The sequence below is a fragment of the Amphimedon queenslandica genome, unplaced genomic scaffold (genome assembly GCF_000090795.2).
Source record: "Amphimedon queenslandica unplaced genomic scaffold, v1.1 AMPQUscaffold_13394, whole genome shotgun sequence".
Classification (NCBI taxonomy): Eukaryota; Metazoa; Porifera; class Demospongiae; order Haplosclerida; family Niphatidae; genus Amphimedon; species Amphimedon queenslandica.
The window spans coordinates 120828-145272 of record NW_003546370.1 but is presented as its reverse complement, the minus strand read 5'-3'; the positions used below and the strand labels follow the sequence as shown (position 1 = coordinate 145272).

General features: G+C 33.9%; 4 protein-coding genes across 7 annotated transcripts; 2 read left to right on the top strand and 2 right to left on the bottom strand.

Annotated features, from left to right (window-relative positions):
- The first annotated feature begins 3 nt into the window (after positions 1-3).
- On the top strand, positions 4-6198 carry LOC100631868 (transcription elongation factor A protein 1-like). The gene is made up of 9 exons (XM_003386805.3): positions 4-146; positions 228-296; positions 2567-2675; positions 2750-3010; positions 3271-3324; positions 3402-3556; positions 4310-4456; positions 4517-4588; positions 6020-6198. Exons 1-9 carry the CDS (start codon positions 69-71, stop codon positions 6026-6028), a joined length of 954 nt encoding a protein of 317 aa, XP_003386853.3. The 5' UTR covers positions 4-68; the 3' UTR covers positions 6029-6198.
- A 147-nt stretch (positions 6199-6345) lies between these two features.
- Positions 6346-9607, top strand: LOC100641381 (uncharacterized). Its single transcript, XM_003386796.2, has 5 exons — positions 6346-6623; positions 6690-6818; positions 7772-7925; positions 8027-8088; positions 9188-9607. Exons 2-5 carry the CDS (start codon positions 6726-6728, stop codon positions 9335-9337), a joined length of 459 nt encoding a protein of 152 aa, XP_003386844.1. The 5' UTR covers positions 6346-6623; positions 6690-6725; the 3' UTR covers positions 9338-9607.
- A 2525-nt stretch (positions 9608-12132) lies between these two features.
- Positions 12133-15437, bottom strand: LOC109582261 (uncharacterized). 4 transcript variants are annotated; one of them, XM_019996913.1, is made up of 4 exons: positions 14263-15437; positions 14072-14197; positions 13885-14028; positions 12133-12466 (listed from the first exon to the last, which is right to left on the bottom strand). In XM_019996913.1, exons 1-4 carry the CDS (start codon positions 14422-14424, stop codon positions 12278-12280), a joined length of 621 nt encoding a protein of 206 aa, XP_019852472.1. In that variant the 5' UTR covers positions 14425-15437; the 3' UTR covers positions 12133-12277. The 4 variants fall into 4 exon arrangements, 1 of the variants encoding a protein (XP_019852472.1); XR_002184993.1 differs by having other exon boundaries at positions 14072-15437; XR_002184992.1 differs by having other exon boundaries at positions 13885-14197.
- Positions 15438-15855: 418 nt separating this feature from the next.
- Positions 15856-21638, bottom strand: LOC105312866 (plexin-A1-like). The gene is made up of 18 exons (XM_011405831.2): positions 20542-21638; positions 20297-20491; positions 20128-20247; positions 19651-19890; positions 19438-19603; positions 19270-19363; positions 18871-18970; positions 18692-18820; positions 18540-18638; positions 18384-18492; positions 17704-18328; positions 17489-17662; positions 17327-17426; positions 17043-17279; positions 16895-16990; positions 16793-16846; positions 16435-16742; positions 15856-16370 (listed from the first exon to the last, which is right to left on the bottom strand). The coding sequence occupies exons 1-18, from the start codon at positions 21442-21444 to the stop codon at positions 16079-16081; spliced, it is 4041 nt and encodes a 1346-aa protein (XP_011404133.1). The 5' UTR covers positions 21445-21638; the 3' UTR covers positions 15856-16078.
- Between the last annotated feature and the right edge of the window lie 2807 nt (positions 21639-24445).

The window sequence follows — 24445 nt, the reverse complement described above, 5'->3', positions numbered from 1 at the left end:
CTAGTTTACATTACGTTGGTGAATGGTGGATGCTGCTGATATGATTTTATGATTGTGACCAAAAATTAATGCACAGAATGAGTACAGAACAAGAAATAATAAGAATTGGTAAAGCTCTTGAGAAGATTGTGGGTGAAGACAATCCGGTAAGTACGGGGATGCGTGTTTCTTTCATTCGAAGGGGTTATTCTAATTAATGCGCACCCATTTTTTTCTATTAATTTTAGAATACAGAAAAAGCATTGGATCTTCTCAAATCTTTACAAGAAATGCCAATGACTCTTGATTTGTTACAGGTAATTCAGATTTGTTCATGTAACAACAGTATTATTGATGGGTGCCAAGGGGGGTATCACTCCCACGCAATGAAGAGTTGGGCCAGACTAGAGTAGTATTAATTATGGCAATGTAGGCTAGTGCTGGGTGATCGAAATTCATGATATTTAATCGATATAATGTGGCATCGATATTTATCAATATCAAAGAAAATCAAAGGAAATACATGGATTGATAACATGTCTGCGCCCACATAATGGTTACCTAACCTTAATACCAAGAGTGGATAATTATTTAGGGAGAGTGTCTAACCTGCCTATATTCTGTGATACCACAGCGTGTATGTTTACATCCGTTTTTTGCAAGTATACAGAGTTAATCTCAGGAATCTTCAAATTTATGGGTGTGGCTGATAAAATGGCGTTTGAAGCATGCAGGCAACTTTAAGACTTATATCTCCACTCTGAGGATCATGTAGTGCAAGAAACAAGCAGGAGCAGACTGGAATATGTTCTTCTAATGGTTGACTCTTTCTTATTTGCAGCCTTCTGACTTGGAATCAGTATAAGGACGTAAGAATGGCTACTTGGTGCTAATAACCATGCTATGTAAACTTAGGCACTGTGGTATCACAGATTATAGGCAGGTTAGACACTCTCCCTAAATAATTATCCACTCTTGTTAATACTGATTATAGTAGTAATATCTTGAAAATTACTAAACTGTACTTTTTTGGAAATCAGATGAAGTAGCTGAAGTATATCAAGTGAAAGAATGTTTGTATAATGCTTTTTAATAATAATTTTTCTCAGAATTAGCTTTACTTAATCGTTTTAGTAATATTAAAGTTAATGGGTGTTGCTTAATAACTTATCGATATCTTCATTTGTGGCAATTATCAAATTTATCATATCATATTGTATTGTTTCAAAATTTTCAATATTGCCCAGCACTAATGTAGGCCACTGAGTCAAAACTTTAATTTTCATGAATTATGAAGCTTCTGATGGTCACACCCACTAAGATACTTGCTACCGTACAGTGAGTAATTTTGGAGGAGAGAAATTTTGGCTAATTGGATGATTGATGGCTTTTAATCTGGTGAATCTGGGACTTTGTGCAATTATTGAGCATCCACGTAATGGTAGAAGTTTTAATTTGGTGAAAAGCTATTTATTCTCTCCAAAATTACCCGCTATGCGGTATTCTAAATAGTTAATAAAACTTATTCTACCATGCCACCTTGCGATTGACCAATCAGATTGCAGTATTGGAGGTCAATTATTTTTCATATTAACCTAGCTCATAAAAATATAAACCTATCTCGTTAAATAATTAATTGATTGGCAGTTTGGTGCTCTACGCTTATGCTCTTATTAGTCCATTTATCAAGTTTGGTTGATTCTTTACTGGCCTAGCCTGTTAGATAAGTTGTATGTATGTCAACTGTGGTCTTATTATCAGCAGCTGGTAGTTGTTTTTCAAGTGTCATGGTAGAAGTTGTTTATACACCTCGGTATCGGTTTCTATGGTATTTATTAACCTCGCGACTGCATCGGTTAATAAATACCATAGAAACCTCTACCTCAGTGTATAACCTATACTTATGAGCACGTGTTGGTGATAGTGTGCACATTTTCATTACTAAAAAGCCTTAGAATACACACATACATGTACATATCAATGCACACTTAGTTCATTTTATGTGATTATTTCTCAATGCCTTGGCTTTATTAATGCCGTATAAGTGGGTTTTTTTAAGGGAATTACATTTCACAAAATCTGCTAAAATTCCAATTTGCAGATTTTAATTTCGCAAATTCTACCACGTGTGCCATGCGGGTACTGTATTAAATTGATTTTTCCGGATTTTATTTTCGCAAATCAGGAGGAAATCCGCGAAATTCACGAAATTTGCAACCCTCGAAAAAAACCACTTATACAGTAATTTAATAATAATAATAATAATAATAATAACAGTAATTATTATTTATTACAATTTTTTACTCTCTATACCTACTTGTACTTAAACTTATTATGAATTCTGTATGTACAGTACATATACATGTACATGTAGATGTTCATTCATGCTATTGGATATATAATGTACATGTACTGTTACTACTGTACATGTACACATGTACACATACATGTACATGTACATGTATGTGTGCATTATACAGTGAAGTAGTTAATGAGTGAAATGCCAAATTGGTTATGTAGTATAATCTTATCTACATGTGTAATGTAACTGGTTACTGATTATGTTATACATAATGTCTTATTGTAGAAGTCACACGTTGGCCTGTCTGTTAACACCTTACGCAAGAAATGCAGTGACAGTGAAGTGTCTGGTGTTGGTAAGAAGCTAATTAAACAATGGAAGAAACTTTTATCAGGTACATGTACATGTACATTGTGTATATGCAATGACATTAATAATATTTACAATCTATTTTATATTTACTTGTAGCTGATTCACCTAAATCTTCTACTTCTGAGAGAAGGCGTTCATCAGATCAATCTTCTCCTCCTCCGGTTGTGTATAATCCTCAAAACTCATCCGCCCAACCGACTAGCAATGGTAGTACCACTCCAACATCCTCTACTATGCCAGTCCCAGAGTTCTCATTATCAATTGATGGATCGTCTCGTGTGCCTCCAACTAGTAATGCTGTCCGTAACACTTGTCGTGATATGGTTTATAAAGCAATGAAGAAAGGACTCAATGAAGGTAAGATTGTACTTGTACATGTGTACATGTATATCAAGAATGAAAGTATGGGGGTAGACTGATGTTAGAATGATGTGAATGCATTAAGAGAGAGGTGATGCATGTACATGTACATGTACACATGTATATTATGGGAAAGTTTAAAATGAAAGTATGAGAATAGAATAATGTGAACTGATTTTAGAATGAGAAATGCAGTGGACAATAGACATAGAGAGAGGTTATATAATGTATTACATGTACATGTTTCTTTCTTTTAGTTAATATTGAAGATGATACACGTCTATATAACTTAAGTGCTGCAATTGAAGATCATATCCTCTACTTATTACAAAATGTACATGTACATGTATATTAATTAATGAGTGTTTTTACCTTAACTATTTCTTACAAATATTTTCTGAGTTTAAAGATACAAATATGAAATATAAGAACAGAGTGAGGAGTAGAGTCTCTAATATTGGTGATTTGAAAAACCCTGGGCTGAAGCAGAAAATTATATCAGGGGAAATCTCACCAGCCAGGATTGCTAAAATGTCAACTGAAGTCAGTTCTTTAGTGTGTGCCTATTATGTGTCACTTTTTAACTACATGTACTTGTATATACAAGTACTGTACATACATGTACCGTAAAAGGAGAATTTTTCGTCCTATATAAACTTTCGTTGATAGGCTCATCCAAAAAATTATTTTAGAATAAAATTTATACAAAACGTATAAATACAACAACAAAATTTTATAATACAAGAATAATTAAAGCTACGGTAGAAAAGGACGGGGTCAGTAGTAGTATAAAAATGTCTATCACACAGCACTTTAAGCAGGTTCCTCCTAGTCCTGGTGGTTATCTTTCAGCTGAAATTGATCCTCAAGGCAATACAGGTAATAGATCCTCCTCTCCTCAAGAAAAGAGAGCATATCTTTGATACTTTCCTAAGAAGATAGCCTATCACAGTACTGCCCTTTACTATACAGCTACAGCATATCTGTCTTGTGAATTTATTGGCTCTCTCATACAGTTAATTTCCTCTCCAACAACTGGTGTCCATATATTGTGATAAATGTTTTATCCTCAAACGCACGGCTCTACTTCATAGTCCTCCATTATCTTTGATTCCTCGTGCTTCACAAATTTTTATGGGTGGAAATAATCAAGTTTATTAATTATTAATTTTTAATAATTTTTGTGGGCAGAGAGCAACAACGAATTATTTTCAACATGATTTTTTATCACACAACTATTTATACAAGTGAAAATTTCCCCTTTTACGGTATATTTATAATTTCAATTTCCACTAGGAGATGGCCAGTGAAGACATGAAGAAGCTAAGGCAGGAGTATACCAAGGAGGCCATCAGAGACTCACAAATGGCAGTTACTCAAGGAACCAAATCAGATTTGCTTAAATGCGGCAAGTGTGGAAAAAGGAACTGTAGCTACAATCAAGTGAGTATTTCTATGGCCATAATATTATTATTAATATTATATTAATCATAATTTTATTAGATGCAAACAAGAAGTGCAGATGAGCCAATGACTACTTTTGTATTGTGTAACGAATGTGGCCATAGATGGAAGGTTAGTTTGACTTGTACATGTACATGTACATGTACATTACACAGCTAATTCTGTCTGTTATTGGTCTAGCAAAAATAACCTTTTGTATATGTAAATCTACATACAGTACATGTACATGTGTAGTTCTCTTCTATTGCCTCAATTGTAGGAATCACACCGACTAAAGTTTTTGATAACTGTTGTAGTTTTGTTTTATGTAGCCAACCTAAAACTTGTTGAGTAGCAAACAGTCATTTCCATATTAGGCTTTACATGTACAGTATATGTACACGCACCTATTGTAGCATTTTTAGCCTAAAGTGTAAAGTGTACAAGACTGCTTAATCCTTAATTAGATTTTAGCAGTAGCTATTGCTACCTTCTACCTTATATGCATGTACATCTACATGTATATTAAGTGATTTTTTAGCTGTATTTCATTTTGTAGTTAAGAAAATCCAGCACACACACACACATACACATACGCAGGGTTTCCCATAAAATTTTGGTACAATTCTTATGCAGCTTTGATTTGTCGGTGGATTGTCAAAGTTGCTCCAAAATTTTGCCCAAAGACCCTGATAATTTTGACAGATTCTGATTATTTTGATGTATGGTCTGATGTATGGTTTATTTTGACAATAATCACAGGGAGAGAATTCTTCATTTTAATATTTTTTCTGATACATATACATGTTCTTATGCTGTGTATCAACTTTGAGCCGATTCTGATCCAATTTGGATTTTTTTCGAATTTTATAAGTTGCCCAAAAATTTGGGCCAAAGTTTATGTACTGTACTACTACAGGGCTTTGACCAAATTTTGTCAAAAATGAAAAGTAGAAAATTCTCCATTTTTATAATTTTTCCTGTGACTGTGTAGAAAGTTTGAACTGCATGATTCTGATCAATTTTAGATTTTTTTATGAATTTTAAAAGTGGCTCCAAATGCCATGTACTGTATTGTAGTACATGTACTTGTCAGCTCATGAAGCTCATTTTAGCACACTTAGCATGCTTTTTGGGAAACCCTGTGAACACATGTTCAGCACACCTCTTCAAATAATAACTGAACTTATAATGGGCTTATAAATTCATGAAGTTTTATCATCTCAAAAATTACAATGTGTACTTTACATGTACATGTACATTGTGTTTCACATACGATTATTTGATGTACAATGCAATTTGTTGCTTTTAAAAGTGACGTACCATATAGCGGGTGAATTTGGAGGGGATTAAATTTGGTGAATTTGGCGTTTTGATAGTCATTCGCCAAATTAAAACCTGCCAATCACCAAAATTTAGCAATTCACCAAAATTTAGCCTCTCCAAATTTACTCGCTATATGGTATTGGCATTTTTAAGACATTATTTTAACCTGAAATAGCATATTGCCCTGAAGTTACATATTATGTATATGAATAATTATTGTCTTTTCTATCCCTTTAGTTCTGTTGATGTCGCTAGTTTATGCCAGATGTATGTGAGCAGTTTCATCATAATAATTATTGACTCATTTTTGTAAACTTTGACAGAACGCACAATTCACTGTGACACTCAAGCAATATTGATTTTCTCACAAAAATTTATTGTTCATTAAATTGCAGACGAGACATTTGCACCATGTATACATTTAGCTTAGTCTAGACTTGCTGGAATCCTTATTATGGTAATGTACATCTAGATATAAACTATCAAATTGATTAGGTTGTCTATTTTTATACGGGTCAGCAATAGTGAGGCGGGGCTGAGCATAGCAATTCAGTATAAATTGTTATTGGTCTAATAAAGCAAAGGCTAGCCCAGTCGGCAGTCCGAGGTGTAGAAGTAAAACTTGTGAGAGTTTTGGGCTGCAGTAAAGCTTGTAAGTATGGCTACTCCAGTGGAGGCGACGGAAGAGGTTCCCGAGTCCACTCAAGTGGAAAAGGAAAGTGCTTCTTCTCCCGAGGCTTCACCCGAGAAGGATTTGATTAAGTTATTTAACGAGACAATGTCTGCTAATGAGGCAACGTTTGTTGTATTCTACCGAGGACTCTGGTGACCCTACTGTAAAGTAAGATACTCTGAACTGCTGTTTAACGTGTGTACATTGTATGTATGTCCTCTCTCTTACTACTAGGCATATCTGAGGGAGTTCAATGACCTCTACTCAGAGATGCAGGGCAAGGGTGTGGCTTTATTTGCAGTGTGTGCTCAACCTCAGGAGTTTGTCGATCAAATCGAGACAGACCTTGGTCTCACGTTTTCAGTGAGTAAATTGTTCCATTTTCAATTTTTGTGTTTAATTTCTTGGCGTTTATATTGGAGGGGGCATAGGTAGCAGCATGAATGGGCTATGCCCGACCAAAAATTTTGAACGGAAATGAGAATTTAATTAATGACATCATTTTCGGTCATGAAAAATTACCATGGCTATCAAGAGACAGTCTTTTCTGCTTTCTTTTGTCAACAAGCCTTCCAGGAGGACCAGGGCTAGCACTTTACAGGCTGGATAGAGCTTTTCAGATTAAATAGGGCACCTTTTAGGCATATATTTACATGTATGTGTATGCGTGTGTTGAATATACACTCAAAATACACACAAATAAAGTAGATATGGCCAAAATTGTGGTGTGCTTTGTGTACCTTTTTACTTGCCCAACTACTACTACTGTGGGGCTTCCCACTAAATTAAAACCCACTAAATCATGGAAGTGTCATCTCCTTACAGGCTATGTAAATGTTAACCATTGACAACCACATGAAATAATTACGTTGCCTCACATACATGTACATGTAGAATAATTAAACCGCAAATGTTATAGTACCTTATTATAGTGGCTTAATGTGGCTGTGAAATATTTTTTGCTAAATTTCAATTGTAAATACATGTAGCTTGCAAGCTATACGTTTTGTGACAAAAAAGAAAAATTTGCAAAAATATTTTCCCTCAAAAATAAAAAAATAGCTTCAACTTATTGCATCCAAGTGATCCAACACAAAATTAAATTTATAAAGAACATCAGTGGCAATATGAATATGGTTAGGTAAAAGCATGGTAAAAACACGAGAGCATGATTTGAACATCATATCCTTGATAAGTTATCTTTATAGGGACAAGATTAGATAATTGTGTAACATGCATTTATATGATATGGTCGGAAATACATGTACATATGATCCTTCTTTATTGCTTTATTTATTTTTATCTTTCCCTGTTAGTGCTATTCTGATATTACGCACAAATTGAGGAACTATTTAGACACTGAACATTACATTACTGTTAAAGTGTCTGGTGGCGAAGGATCGAATGATTCTAACTTTTACAAAGTTCATCCAGAAATCAAGAAATATAAGTATGGTGTAGTTCAACCAGGTGTGCTTACAACTTTGTTATTATATGAATTTTGTGCTACTTATACATGTACAGTAGATTACATGTATGATACACGCTTTAAAATTATATGTTTCTTTTAGCTGTTCTCTGTATAACTAAAGAGAAGAAAGTTTTATTTGCCTGGGCCATCGATCCAAGTGCTGTAAGTGACTTAATTAGAATTATTCATTATTAATATCTCTACAAGTTTATTATATGATAATACATGTAATTGGCACTTGGCAGCTTCTCCAGACAGTGGTCTCAAAACACTGACAACAACATCCAAATATACTATACAGTTGTAAATATTGCTTATCAGATTTTAGTAATACACGTAGTAGTACAGTATAAATTTAATGGTGATTGAAAGCAACATGTATACATGTACATATCTTCAAGGCATAGGGCTAATTATTATAGAGGAGGCTTCATTGTGGGATTTAAGAAGGTTGTGAGGTCATGCTTGAGATAGTTTAAAGGGACATATTCACGGAAGCACATCATCTTGAAAAACTGGCCCGCTTTTCAAGATGACATCATTAATGATGACGTTAGTGTTGATAACTATTCATAACGTACGGCCGCGCCCCTAAAAATTTAAGGCAAAATGGCTAGTCGAGTGGTTACTTGTAAATATTCCTGGTGTTTCTTCACTAAAAAGAGTATCTTGGGGTAGCAAAAGAGCTGATTCTGGTCAAGAGAAGTGTTCTACAGATGCCTACTCCTGGTTCTACGCCTGATTGCTCTGTCTCTACTCTCTACACGTGTCTAAACACGTGTTATAACTATTAATTAATGATCTATTGCACGCCCAATTTAATGTTTACTTCCTCTACAGTAACGTGTGCATCTATTTCCGTGAACATGTCCCTTTAAGTGACAGACATTTTATTGATGTACATGTACTACCTCACTGATCTCAAAACTAATAAGCATAAAGCATACCCAGGGTTATTAGATTTTGGTGATTGTAAGACCCACTATGGTTACATTGTATTTTGACAAAAATCACAATCAGAAATTTCTCATTTGTTATAATTATTTTGTAGAAATATTTCAGCTAATTTTTATCAAAATAGATTTTTTTTTAAATGAATTTATAAAGTTGCTCAAAATGCCATGCAATGTATTGTAGTGCTTGTCAGCTCATGAAGCTCATGCTGTTTAACTCACTTTTCATGCTTTGTGGGAAACCTTGAGCATGCATATTTATAGCATACCATACTCAATGTCATTCTTGTTAACTTTTTATTTTACAGATGAATATTGGTGGTGCCTCAGACAGGCCAGTACCTACTGATATATGGCAGGCTGTCATGCAGAAGTTGAATAATCCAACTGATGAGACCCCAATTGATAGCTCTCAATTAAGAGTTCATGGAGCACGATCCATATGTACCATCATATAGATGGAAATAGCTACTGCACTAGTTAGTGTTGTGACTTTCATTTTTCATGTTGCTGTAATACTAGGTTTTTGACTGACTGTCATGTGTTTCATTTTAATTATTATTTATAATCTTTCTGTTACATGGAGTGAGTTGTGAAGAGGTGTCAATAAATTAGTTGCTATTGCACTGAGTGTCATCTCTGATGCTTTATTACTTCACTTTATGCTAACTTGAAAGATTTTTTCTGAAATATACAATTATAATAAATTTTTTGAAACATAATTATAATAACTATTCGAGACTAAAATTAATTTTAGTTAGTCTTGGCAAAATTTTGATCTTAAAATTCAAACTTGCATACAAAGTTACAAACCATACCCAAAGCAATTGACTATTGCTATAACTACAGTTACTACATGGATAAGATGATTCTAAAAATGATGTTAACAATAATACAACTGTTAAATGTTTCAAATATATAATTCTTCATCATCCATTGTTAAGCTATCATACCTACCATTTTCTTCATGATCTTGTTGATTCACTTGACTGACGTAGCTCTCATTATCTTTACAGGCGTCTGCATCATTATTGCTAGGTGTATGTAAGTTTGTGTTCATTACTCCTAATAATTCTTCATACTGGTCTCCAGGTATTCTATCATATATGTGAGAAGTTGATGCATTAATGTATGATGGATTAGGCTGGTTAGTGTTCTCCTCATACACTATATTGGCAAACATTGTAATTTCTGTATTATCTGCTAGCCTATAAGTATAATGTACATAATGTTAGTTAAGATTTCAACCTATATATATATATTAACTTACTTTTCTTCTTTTGGTCTCTTTTTTAAAATAAAAATGACAATTATCAATATCACTGCTACAATCAACACTACAATGATGACACTAGCTGCTATAGATCCTCCAACAACGGCTCCAATTGAAGTAGTAATAATAGTGGTAGTACTAATAGTGGTACTAGTAGTGGTATTACTAGTATATGCTAGTGTCCATTCAGGGCTTCCAGTACCATTTGGTGGAAACACTAGATTTCTTCCCACTCTAATTCTTAGTGCTAATGTGGTACCTGATGGCTTATTTGGTGCTATACAGTTAATCTCCTACAATGTAGTATATAGGCATTGTTAATACAGGAATCACTTACACTATCAGAGCTCGTTCGAATACTACACACATCATTTCCCAATGTAATATTAATCTCTGACTGACTAACAGATCTTATGTTCATGCCCTACAAAGGATAGTCAGTTAACACAAATTTTAGTAAAATACATGTACATATAGCATTAAAATATGTACTATCTTTAAACTCACTGCAATGAAAATATTAATCTGACCACCATTAACTGATATAGATCTTGAATTAACATCAATACCAGTGAATATCGGGTTAGGTTGCAGTGTCAGTCTCAGATCATTATTCATGTAATTAGGTGATTCTGCTCCGTGTAACATCAGCACATACTCAATATACGTACCATAGTAACTGCTTTCTGTCACATTGGTAATGTTAGGAGCATTACATATCAGCATAGTACTATCATCATTAATGACACATGGCTATATTGAAAATGTGGTACTTTATACAACAAGAATACTATACTGACTTCAACACTACTAGGAATCAGTCTACTATCAGTAATAGTAATAGTAGGAGACGGAACTGAATTTAAGTTAGCACCAGAGAATACTAGTTGAATACCACCACTAAAGTATAAGAGTATTAAGAGTGTGCATGTATCTACTAGACTAGTATATACTTACGCTGGTATTGTGATCATAGGACTGACACTATGAAATATAGGATTTGGTCTATATTGATAGCTTAAACTACTATTAAAGAATGTAGCTCCATTTACTGATACTATTACATTTCTCACACAGTCAGTATCATTAGTACTACCAGTAACACAACTGATCTCAGTATTAGTAATATTCCTATAATGTTCACAATGATTATGTAATATTCATTATTACTTACATTATAGTACAGTTAACATCAGGACATGTGTTTCTCTTCTTTCTTGATGATGATTGTCTCATTATTACTCTAGTCATTTCTTTATTACCAATATCAAAGTTAGTACCTTGTACTCTTACTCTAGTACCACCATTAATAGGACCATATGTAGGACTCACTGACAGAATGATTGGTGTTATAAACTGGTACTGTGTTGAACTATTGGCACTCACACTACCACTGGACCTGGTCACTATTATTGTAACAGTCTCATTCCTGTCTGCATTATCACTAGTATCAGGATCAATGGTGCATTTTATCCATACTCCTGGTTCATATTCATCAACAATACAGTTTCTACTACCAATCATAACAGACTCTATGTCAGAGCGTTGTGTTCCCAGATTAGTTCCATTAATAATGACAGTTGTTCCACCTCTAGGAGGTCCTGCCTTAGGATTAAAGTCAGTAATCATTGGTAGGGGACAGTTTCCTGTACTAATGACGGGATTAGCATCATTACAATCACTAATGTCCCTACATTGAGCATTACACCAATTACAGTTGAATCCAGAGTCAATTCTCTGTGCTAAACAAGATGAGCAACCAACAGCTAAGGTATGACAGTCATATAGGATCACTGTATGAAATAACAGAAAATGATTACTCATTGATTTATTATTTCAGTTACCATTAATATTTGAAGTAGCATTAGTCTCTATTGTATATGTCCTTCCATTGTAAACTTGTCTTAGACTCAATGAGACATTTTGAGTACCACCTCCTCCTTCAATTGTTACCTATCAAACAATTTTTAGATAATCATCACTTTACCGTACGTTACTCACCAGAGGATCATTATTACATGTCACCATATTGTCATTGTTAACAGTAGCAGTTCGAGTAACAGCACCATATACACACTCATAACTGAGACCAGGAAAAAACTGTGATATTGAATAGTGAGTATTGTTACAATAATATTGGGAGAATTATTATTATTATCATTAGTATGTAATTGTAACTTACCACAGTATTGATTGTAGATATAGTCAAATTCTTAGTAACATTAGCTGGTTGAGTATATTTTCCATCAGATGTATCAGAGTTAGGTTGTAAATAAGGACAAGTGTTAGTAGTATCTGTACCTTGATTCTGTACCTATAAACAAGACTCTTGTAAATAATTAAGGCTCAATGGCATAAAATATGTTTCCTAAAATTTTTTTAATTGGTATACATCAGCAATGTCTTTTGACTTTATAGGGTTTTCTTGTGCTGGCCCACAGGGGCAAATTTGTTTACACAAGCAGACATAAAAACAAATCTAGGATGAGGGTAAGTGCATATCACATTTTAAATGGATTTTTTTATTTTATATTGTGTGCATACACATACAGTGCTGCTTCACATCCAAGTGTTGTAATAGCTATGATGTAATATGCATGTATACAATTCCTGAAGTGGGCTTTATGATTGTAATATAATGTTGTCAGTGCATGTTTGATTATAGATACATAATTTCATTGCAGCTCAATTTTCAATTGTAGACTTTCAATGTAGAGCCAATTATTATCTCTTTCTGTGTATTAAGTATTCAATTTATTGTTATGACATTGTCCAATGGATTTTTGGTGCAATTTTTACTCTCTAATAGGAACAGTAGAGCCCAATGACTTTATTTTTGTACCTATTAATTTTACTGTTGGTTTCTTAGTATGAATATCATAGCAGCAAATTTGAAGAAAGTTAGCTAAATTTGGCAAATTTGGTGTTTTGATAATCATCTGCTAAACTGAATATTCACAGTTGAGCCATTATGCCCATACTCAATGGCACACGGTCACAAATTCTCCAAATTAAAACTCCCCAACCACCAACAGTTAATCGTTTGCCAAAATTTACTCCCTCCAAAATTTCTGCTGTACACTAGTTTGTGGGTTAAGTACATATTAGTTAAACAAGAATTAGGCTGTTTTCAATTACAACTCCTACAATAGAAAACAACTTTCAATATACTCTCTGAACTTAATGCTAGCACTATAGTACTGTAGCTCTACAGTGTATATACAGCTAAATTTTAACCTAGAAAAGTCACACACATATTTCATACTTTAGTTGGGATTTTGGACATGCATGCATTAATTTGGTTTGGGAGTTTGACACCCATTTGTTGTATTATTATGTTTAACTGATATCATAAATCTATAAACATGTTTGTAGTATCCAGGGTATATAGTTTTATAGGTGAAGTTAAGTAAATTATAAAAGTAAACATTAAACAAATTGTTATTACTGTGTATTGGGAAATTTACTTATCACTTTAATTTTGTAAACAAATTCACAAAAAATTAATACCACAAGCATTTCCCAATACACTTGTATTATAGAACAATATAAAGGGTTTGGATCTGGTGAGTGAAGATTTTGTTGACATAGGGGTTCAGTTAAACCACACTAACTATACTGGTAGGTATATAAACTAGGTATGACCCTAGACCTCAACCACAAACAATATATATGAAAACTGGGCAACAAAGACTGCAAAGTATACTGTAAATGACAAAAGGAATAACTTACATTGAGCCATTGACCATTAGTACATGATGAGTTCTGCCCAGTACATGTAAAGTCTAACTGGCACCAACCACAAAGAAAACTGACAACACATTCAGAGCAACTTGTTGCAGTTGAGCAATCCAATGAAGCTTTTACTTTAACAACCTGTTAATTAATGTTAACTGACAGTTAATGTATGATCACTCACATGCGTTGGTGAGAGAGCATATAAATATTCACCGTCTGGGGAAAATTTAATCTTATTCACTTGTTCATTAGTCTTTGTAGTGATGTTGCGAATTGAAACTAACAAATTGTCAGCTGTGAAATAGTACTACATGTATAATGATGATAGACTACAAATAATTATTTTGTTAAAATCAATACTTTGTTACTTACCTGTTCAATTGTTTGATGAGACCCAGCATATAGATACACAGTGTCTTCATATGCAAGACTATTAAGTGCAGATACTTCAGATGTGAAAGCAACTCTGACTCCGAATGTAGGACTATCTACTTCAAATGGAACAATAAATTGTCCTAGTCTATTGCATGCCATAATTGCCTATTAAAATGTACAATGATCCATTATTATAAAGTTGTATTGATTATTTTTCTTACACTTTTCATATCTTGATCTAAATTACTCGGACATGAACTACTGCCACTATTTCTTTTTAAGGACAATGTTCCCTGCCCATTTTTACATGAGGATAACTTATCATTCATTTTTCTATTAATTTCTGATACATTGAATGCACATAAGATATTAGTACTGCCACTCTTCATTGATACCATAATCATTGATTCTCCATTGATATACTGTACAAAGGTAGCTGCTGTAATTGAATCAGGATTTATCATTTCATTACACTGTAATTCTGCCTCAGTGTATGTTTTAAGTGTTGACATACTAAGCTGCTCAATTCCAGTATCGTTGCTACATATTCTTGCTACTTGTACTTTGGAGCCATAATCAGCTAGGACAAATACATAATATACAAATTCATTATGCTGAAAATTATTTAAAAATTTTCTAGTAAGCTTAATATTATGTTCTTGTTGACTTCCAACCAGTACAATTTGTAGCTGAGAGCCAGAGGATGAATACTGTAGTTTACTGATTGATGAAGCAATAGGTGAAGCAGCATCTTTACCAACAAAAAATTTTCTGTCTTCAGTATAAAGCCCTGGCATGTCAGGTGTTGTTGGGAATAGGAATGATGAAGGAGTAGGGCTTGCAGAAACACTGACTGTGTTAGTGAGGTCATTAGGATTGAGAAGAAAACACTCCTGCTCCTGACAAGAGAGAACATTCTGACTGAGTCCAGTATCATTGAGGAGCAACAATAGTTGATTAGTAGTAGTGTTCAATGGAAGAGATGAGTTTACTGTTAAACTGTCAGAGTTTAACTTTATAATGTGACTGGCTGTACCAATCAAGAGGGATCCATCACTCAGTACAAGGCAAGTAGAGAGAGTATCATTTTGTAGTTGATACTGCAAGACAGCATTACTTGATCCTAGTATACTCAGAAAGAATAGGAGAAGAGAAGAGACCATCATACTGATTTGCACTTGAAAATTAAATATTTTCTAATGATTATCATCAAGAGTACATGTAATTGTGATATCATTAAAATCATTAAGACTCTTGTGATATTATTAGAGTCAAGTTATTGTATTAAATTAATTAATTAGCATGAATTGCTATTGGTTTTGAGTGACACAGAAATCACTGATTCATTTTATCGCTGATCTCAAATCAAGTGAAGTTGCTAATTATCACTCAATACTAGAGTCAATCCAGTCTTTAGTATAAGACTTAAGTCACGTGACATGGTGGGTGACATCATGTCATAGTCACTTGGCTTTGACTCTTTTCTCTCCAGTGTATAAGGTGCCTGATAGTGTTATGAAGTTGCAAAAGCATTGGTTGAGCATGAGGAAAGTAACTTGGACAGTTCAATTATTTAATAGTTGAAGTACATTTACAGTCAACTGACCAATTTTTTATGGCTGAGGATGAAGAGGGAAATGATTAATTTAACTTTTAAGGTACATGTCATGGTAATCTAGCTACTCAACAAAATAATTAATTTTTGAACTAAACTAGAAATTTATGGGCATACAAAGGAAATGTTACATATTAAATGCAGCGAGAAATTGTTATGTAATAGCAATAAAAATAATGGCCTACTGAAAAGAATTTTTCAATTAGCATCACCATCTACTTTTGAGATATTTTCGTAGCTTCCTTTATCTTCTGAACTTTGAGCAATATCATCAATCACTCCTGTATCAACATGACCTTCATTATCTTCATTATTAGCTTTCTTTACAAATAAAAATTCTTCATTCTTGCTTGCAGGTATTTCATGAATATCTGATGCTTTAATGTATGCTGGGTTAGACTGGGGAAAGAGATTGTTATCTTGGCTAGTGATGCCCTGATAGATGTTCATAGAAATTGGGATTGCTAAATTACCTCTGTGAGATATTGGCCTATTATATTCAAAAGTAGATTGTATATGCACAGCTTATAAATATGTAATCTATAATATCTTACTTTTCTTTGCTGTCTTTTGCCCTCTTTTGTAAAATGAAAATGACAATTATCAATGGTATTGCTACAATCAATAGTGTAATAATGATACTAGCTGCTATAGATCCTCCAACAATGGCTCCAATTGAAGTAGAACTTGGAGCACTAGTGCTGGTACTAGTAGGGCCAGTAGTAGTAGTAATAGTAGTAATAATAGTACTAGTAGATCCAGTGCTAGTAATAGACTCAGTACTAGTGTTGGCATATTCTAGTGTCCATTCAGGGCCAGTGATACCATTGGATGGAAACACTAGATTCCTTCCCACTCTAACCTGTAGATGCATATTAATGAAACTGCATATGCAATAAAGAATATTCTTACTCTTAGTGCTAATGTGGTACCTGATGGCTTGTTGGGTGGCCTACAGGTAATCTCCTATTTATAAGGTTTTTGATATTAGTATTATATGCAGAAACCACTTACAGTTTTAGAGCTTGTTCTGATACTACACACATCATCAGAATTGTCTCCTAACATAATATTAATCTCTGATGGGTTAACTGATTCAACATTCATTCCCTATATTTAACAAAGACATCAGTTTTTAGTCTTTATATATCTTATAACTTACCCTAATAGTAATGTCATTAATATCATCCACTGATATAGATCTTGAGTCAGCATCAATACCAGTAAATATTGGATTACGTTGCAGTTTTAGTCTCAGAGCTGCATTCATGTAATTAGGTGACTCTGCTCCATCTAACATCAGCATGTACTCAATAGATGTTCCATAACTGCTGTCGGCCACATTAGTAATATTAGGAGCATTGCATATGAGTGTAGTATTATCATTAGTGACACAAGGCTGTATAAAGAGATACATATGCTAAAGAATAGGATTACTATACCGACCTCAACACTACTAGAAATCAGTCTACTATCATTGATAGTAATAGTAGGAGATTGAACTGAATTTAAGTTAGCACCAGTGAATACTAGTTGAATGCCACCACTAAAGAATAAGAGTATATATAATATAAATAAAGAGTATTTACCTACCAGAATTATACTTACGCTGGTATTATGATCATAGGACTGATACTATCAAATGTAGGATCTGGTCTATATTGATAGCTTATACTAGTATTAGAGAATGAAGCTCCATTGACTGATACTATTACATTCCTTACACAGTCAGTATCATCAATACTACTAGTAATACAGTTGATCTCAGTATTAGTAATATTCCTATTAATGTTCACAATAATCATAATAATACAATTACTTACGTGATATTACAGTTAACATCAGGACATGTGTTTCTCTTCTTTCTTGATGATGATTGTCTCATTATTACTCTAGTCATTTTTTTATTACCAATATCAAAGTTAGTACCTTGTACTCTTATTCTAGTACCACCACTAACAGGACCATATGTAGGACTCACTGATTGAATGATTGGTGTTATGAACTGGTACTGTGTTGTACTATTGACACTCACACTACCACTGGATCTGGTCACTCTTATCATGATAGTCTCATTCCTGTCTGCAGTATCACTAGTATCAGGATCAATAGTACATGTTATCCATACTCCTGGTTCATATTCATCAACAATACAGTTTCTAGTACCAATTATAACAGACTCTATGTCAGAGCGTTGTGTACCCAGATTAGTTCCATTAATAATGATGGTTGTTCCACCTCTGGGGGGACCAGCCTTAGGATTAAAGTCAGTAATCATTGGTAGAGGGCAGTTTCCTGTACTAATGACAGCACTAGCATCATTACAATCACTAATGTCTCTACATTGATTATTACTATTACACCAACTGCAGCTAAATCCAGTATCAATTCTCTGTGCTAAGCATGATGAGCAACCAAGGGCCAATGTAGGACAATCATACAAAATAACTGCACAATATACAATATAATTAAAACACTATGATTTAATATTTATTATAATTACCATTGAGATTTGCTGTAGCATTAGTCTCTATTGTATATCTATTTTCATTGTAAACTTGTCTGAGACTTAATGAGACATTCTGAGTACTACCTCCTCCTCCAATTGTCAACTATTAAACAAGTATTAATTATTACTAAATATTCTACTGTTACTCACCACAGGATTATTATTACATGTCACTTTATTGTCATGACTAACAGTAGCAGTTCTAGTATCAGTACCATACACACACTCATAAGTGAGACCAGGTGAAGACTATAAAATTAATGACAATCCATAATTAATGCTGTTACAGTTACAGCACATACCCCAGTATTACTAGTTGATAATGTTAAATTCTTAGTAACATTAGCTGCTTGAGTATATCTACCATCAAATGTAACAGAATTAGGCTCTAAGAAAGGACAGAAACTACTAGCACTACCACCATCTTTTATCTAAAAAGAATACCAGCACATCATGCCACGAAAGGCTATGCAGTTCTTACATTGAACCATTCACCAGTAGTACATGATGAGTTTTGTCCAGTACATGTAAAGTCCAATTGACACCAACCACATGTTTCACTTTGAAGACATGCACTACACCTAATGAAAAGAATGAAATCCTTGAAAATGCTGTATCTGCACCCAAACACAAGTAAACTGACTGCTGCTCCATTTAAAAGTGGTATGTTGTTCATGCACCACTTTCAGTTGTGATGCAGACACAACTAAAACTGCTTTACAACTCAAAAACTGCCTATGCCCTAATGTACAATATTGTTTGGACAACACTCGAGCATAGATTGTTTCATAATTCACAAAATTAAATATTCAATAGCAGTCACATTTATAGTATCTTGCTAGTGCTACCTCTGAGTGTATACACACATTCATCAACTCACTTTGATGCTGTAGGACAACTGTAGAAAGTATAACTAGTAGGCCTTGTATAGAAATTTACACCAGTTCTATTACTGTATATACTAAAAGTAGTGTCTGAAGAGAAATATCAGTTAAAAAGTACATGAAAGGAGTAACAATAAAGATTAATACTGTATAAAAGTTATTACCTAGTTGCATGCCAGTGACCTGAGACACTATGTCTTGTACTGAACAGCTACCAGCATTAGTACCCATTGATAGTTCCAATGGACTCATGATACCATTAAAAACACAAAAATATTCTTCCCCTGGTAATTTAGAAGGAGGAGGAGCTGGTAAAAATGTCAGATCAATCTAAGAGAGAAAGAACTCAATGTCACACCATTGCTAATGATACATACCTGATGAGGTTGTTGCTCAATATCTATTACATAAGTACTTGGATCAATAGATAATGCGTCAAAGCAATAACTACTGTCTCCTTGTGTTAGGTATCGTCCTGTTTGATCATTATCCTGACAGAATGGTTTACGGGAACACTTGTTCTCTATCATACACCAACCACATAATGGATCACCTAAACTAACACACTCAGAGCAACTAGTGGCACTGGAACAACCCTCTGTCTTTAATGCAATCACCTAATGCAGTATGTATAGTAACTTATTATTAATATTCTGATGATTCTGGTATAGTAATTAGTAATGGGGAATTATTTGTGATACCATACAATGGTCTGACTCGTTATCTAATCGTAGTAGCATTTTTATGTCTAACCCATATACTTGACATCACTTATGAGTCATTACTTAGTTATGTATATGCATGAACTCTACATCAACAACACTAGTATACTACTAATCATTATATATACTTACATTAGTACCACTAATACCATACACATACTCTGAACCTTGAGACCAGGATAATGATGTCACTGTAGAGGTTGATGTAACTTGAGATATAAATTTAAGGGTTGTACTATTGACCAAGTGATACTGTAGGATTTTTATCAAACTGTATAAAGACTGTAACACAACTACTAACCTTATTGATGCAATAATTATTGCTATTTAATGTAAGTGCAAAGTAAATAAAATTAGTGTCATCAATGGACACTCCAACAATAGCAGTTAATCCATTCAGTATAGTAGTGTTAGTAATTAGACCAGTGGGAGTGAGGGGGTTTGATGCACCAACTGCTGGAGCAGGAGTACCACTTCTTGAATCAGATATACTACACTGTTAGGGAGATTATAATTATATCAAGTACCGTATAGATTAAAACTCACTATGCTTCCAGATAATCCTACTGAACATGATACAGAATTCTGCCAAAAGATATTTTTATTACCATTACCATCAACTACACACGATTGATAAGCAGCATCCATTAAGGAGTTAATCTCAGGCAGACTGTATGAACATACATCAACCACTGAACCAAAACGTATTGCAATGAACAATGTCTTTCCATTAATAACAAATACATCAATCAGAGTAGGATTAAAGAAACCGTTATTACCATCACAACCTAAAGTCAGCTCATATTGATTGTTGAAGCCATCAGCTGTACTGTCATTACATACTCTTATTATACGAAGCCGTCTGTTAACACCACTTGTTGAAGGATCACTCACAAGATAGTAAGCATATCCTGAAGCAAAGAAACCACTCACAAATACACGATTAAAACCTGAAGTTTGTTGATGTACAGGATTAGTAGCTCTTGATAGTGTGCTACCAGCAAACCCATACTGATGATATAGAATATGACTATTAACAAAGCTCCCAGTGTAAAAGCTGTTGCCATCTCCTCCAGTGAACACTGCTAGACTAATTGCAATCCCACTTTTAGTCACTGTTCTATTAGCAGGAGCTTCAAGATTAGATCCATTAAGAACAGAACATGTTTCACCTCCAGCATCAGTACACACTACACACCACTCACCATCAGGTGTACTAGCCATTCCAGTAACAGTACCACCAGGAGTGTCAGGAGAGCCCTCTGATTGTTGTAGAGTAGGAGAGAAATGGTGTACTTGATTGGCAGTGCTCACAAAGACTCCATTAGCACTAACAGCAACATGAGTCACTGTACTGGATAGAGATGAAGAGATGAGTGGCTGAGAATTAACCAAAGGAGGAGGAACAGCTAGTGTGAGAAAGAGGAGAAAAGTTGCTGCTGCTTTCATGATATGAAGAATAGCTCATTGCATAGCACAGGCAATGAATATCATTAGCATACCTCACAATAATTACAACCCAGCCAGGCCGAAATTTCTCTCAAAAAGTGACCAAATTGTGCTGATAATGTGCACAACATAAGTTGTTATGCAAGTCTAGTTTCATAGCAAGTAGTTTCATTCCAAGTGTCCTAGTACAGGTTCATTATCAGTTTTTTATTATCAAAGTAAAAGTTTTAATTCATTATATATATACTATCTATATCCCAGTTGAGTTTCGAACAAGAAAAACTGGAATAACTTTTTATAGAAAGGTGGGCTGCAGGTGGAAAAGGTTAGAGATCTGTACACTAAAACTCTTAGTCACATGATCACTAAAAAGTAATCACCTATTAGTATGTACACATATACTACTTATTGTTTGTTTACTGTAGGAATTCAAATGTACCCAATCTGTTCTTTACTACTCTCTCTGATCAATTTCCAGTATGGCTGTTTTGTTGCTTTTTAAATATTAACTCTTGTTAGGATATTAGTTAAATGCTTCTACCTAATTCTGTTAATGATATACAAACTCCAGGAAACCATTTCAGATTGGTAAGAGTTCTAAATATCTAGCTCTTACATGTGTACGTTTATCTCTTCATTCAGAAGTTAGGATATGGTTTAAGTAGTAGTAGATCTATATTGTGTTTCTCAAAAAAACAGGTGGTTTTTATAACGTGAATTACTATACGCTTGCCTTCGGTTTTGAGTGACATGGAAATCATTGATCCATTGATATTGTGTTTTATCACTGATCTCAAATCAAGTAAAGTTGCTAATCATCGTCCAATACTGGAGTCAATCAAGTCTTTAGTTATGAACCTCAAGTCACATGACATGGTGGGTCACATCATGTGATAGTCACTTGACAGCATAAATTCTGCCTCTTTTCTCTCCAGTGCAAAGGCGACAGTGTTATGAAGTTGCATAAAGCATTGGTTAAGCTTGAGGAAAGCAATCCAAGAAAGACTGGACAGTTGACTCTAAATATACTTCAATTATTACCTGAGGATGAAGAGGAAAATGACTAGTAGGCACATGTCATGTGTAATACAGTATGTAATCTAGTATTAACTTACTTTTCTTTGCCGTCTTTTGCCCTCTTTCTTAAAATTAAAATGACAATTATCAATGGTATTGCTACAATTAATAGTGTAATAATGATGCTAGCTATACTACAAATCCTCCAACAATGGCTCCAATTGAAGTAGACCCAGTACTAGTACATACAAATGTCCATTCAGGGCCAGTGATACCAATAAATGGAAACACTAGATTCCTTCCTACTCTAACCTGTAGATGCATATAACGAGACTGTGCATATCAATGAAGAATATTCTTATTTTTAGTGCTAATGTGGTACCTGATGGCTTGTTGAGTGGCCTACAGGTAATCTCCTGTTTATAAGGTTTTATCATAGTATTATGAATTATGCAGAAACCACTTACAGTATTAGAAGTTGTTCTAACAGTACAAATATCATCATCATTGTCTCTTAGTGTAATATTAATCTCTGATGGGCTAACTGATCCAACATTCATTCCCTATATTTAACAAAGCAGTTTAGTTTATACATTCAACTACAACTCACTAGAATAGTAATGTCATTAATATCAACCACTGATATAGATCTTGAGTTAGCATCAATACCAGTAAATATTGGATCAGGTTGCAGTGTTAGTCTCAGACCTGCATTCATGAAATTAGGTGACTCTGCTCCATCTAACATTAGCTTGTACTCAATACGTTCACCATAGTAACTGCTGTCAGCCACATTAGTAATATTAGGAGCATTACATATGAGTATAATATTATCATTAGCGAGACATGGCTGTATAAAGAGATGCATTACTATATAATAAGAATACTATACTGACCTCAACACTATTAGGAATCAGTGTAGTATCATTGACAGTAATAGTAGGAGATTGAACTGAGTTTAAGTCATCACCAGTAAATATTAGCTGAATACTACCACTAAAGAATAAGAGTATAATATAAAGAGTATTTATCTATCATTAACGCGGTAGCATAACTGGCACACCAGCCTGAATCATGTGATAACAATGGGTGGGGCTCATTATTTTTGCAAATCTCAAAGTGCAAAATATGAATTTCTTCAGTGTTTTACTGTGTTTAGATATTAATACTTTAAGTACGTAAAAACAAGACAAATATTTATGGCTCTGTGAAGGAATCTCTCCTGTTCTTCAATATCCCTCCCTCTCTCTCTCATCATTACAGAAATGAAGAGAAAGAGAACTAAATGAAATTAAAACTTTGCAATGAACTATAATACATAGTTACAACAATGCATAGTTAACAACAATGCAATACAATACATGGTATTGTATTGTACATCGATACAACAACAACAACAGTACATCAATACAAAAACAATACATAGTTAACAATATAACTTACATACTCAATTACCTTTAATAGTTACAACAATAGTTCCAACAATACATTGTTAGAACTATTAAGGAACTTTAGTAAATCCTTACTATGCATCATTTGGTTTCCTAAATAAAAAATTATTGAGACAACTTGAAAACAATTAAATACCAAGCAGAACATGCATACACGTAGATCTATAGTCTAATACTACTTCTATTTTATTGTCTTCTTTGGTTTAAAAATTAAAAATAATTATTGTTCTTAGTAATGTTCATGCAATTCATTGCAGGGTTTCCCACAGGATTTTTAATAGTGCTATTACCACAGTAAATTTTAGAAATTTGACAAAATTAATACTATGCACGGTATTTTTCTAGGAGATAATTTTTCACTTCATGTACATGTATTTACATGTATATGTTGTGTAGCCATGTGTAATTTGGATCAAAATTAAATTTTCAAATTTGTTTAAAAATTAGGTCAAAGTCCTTGTGCTATGAATCCCACTTAGTAATGCTACCACGTTACATTATGTACATAATGTACATAAGAGACTCAGTGTATC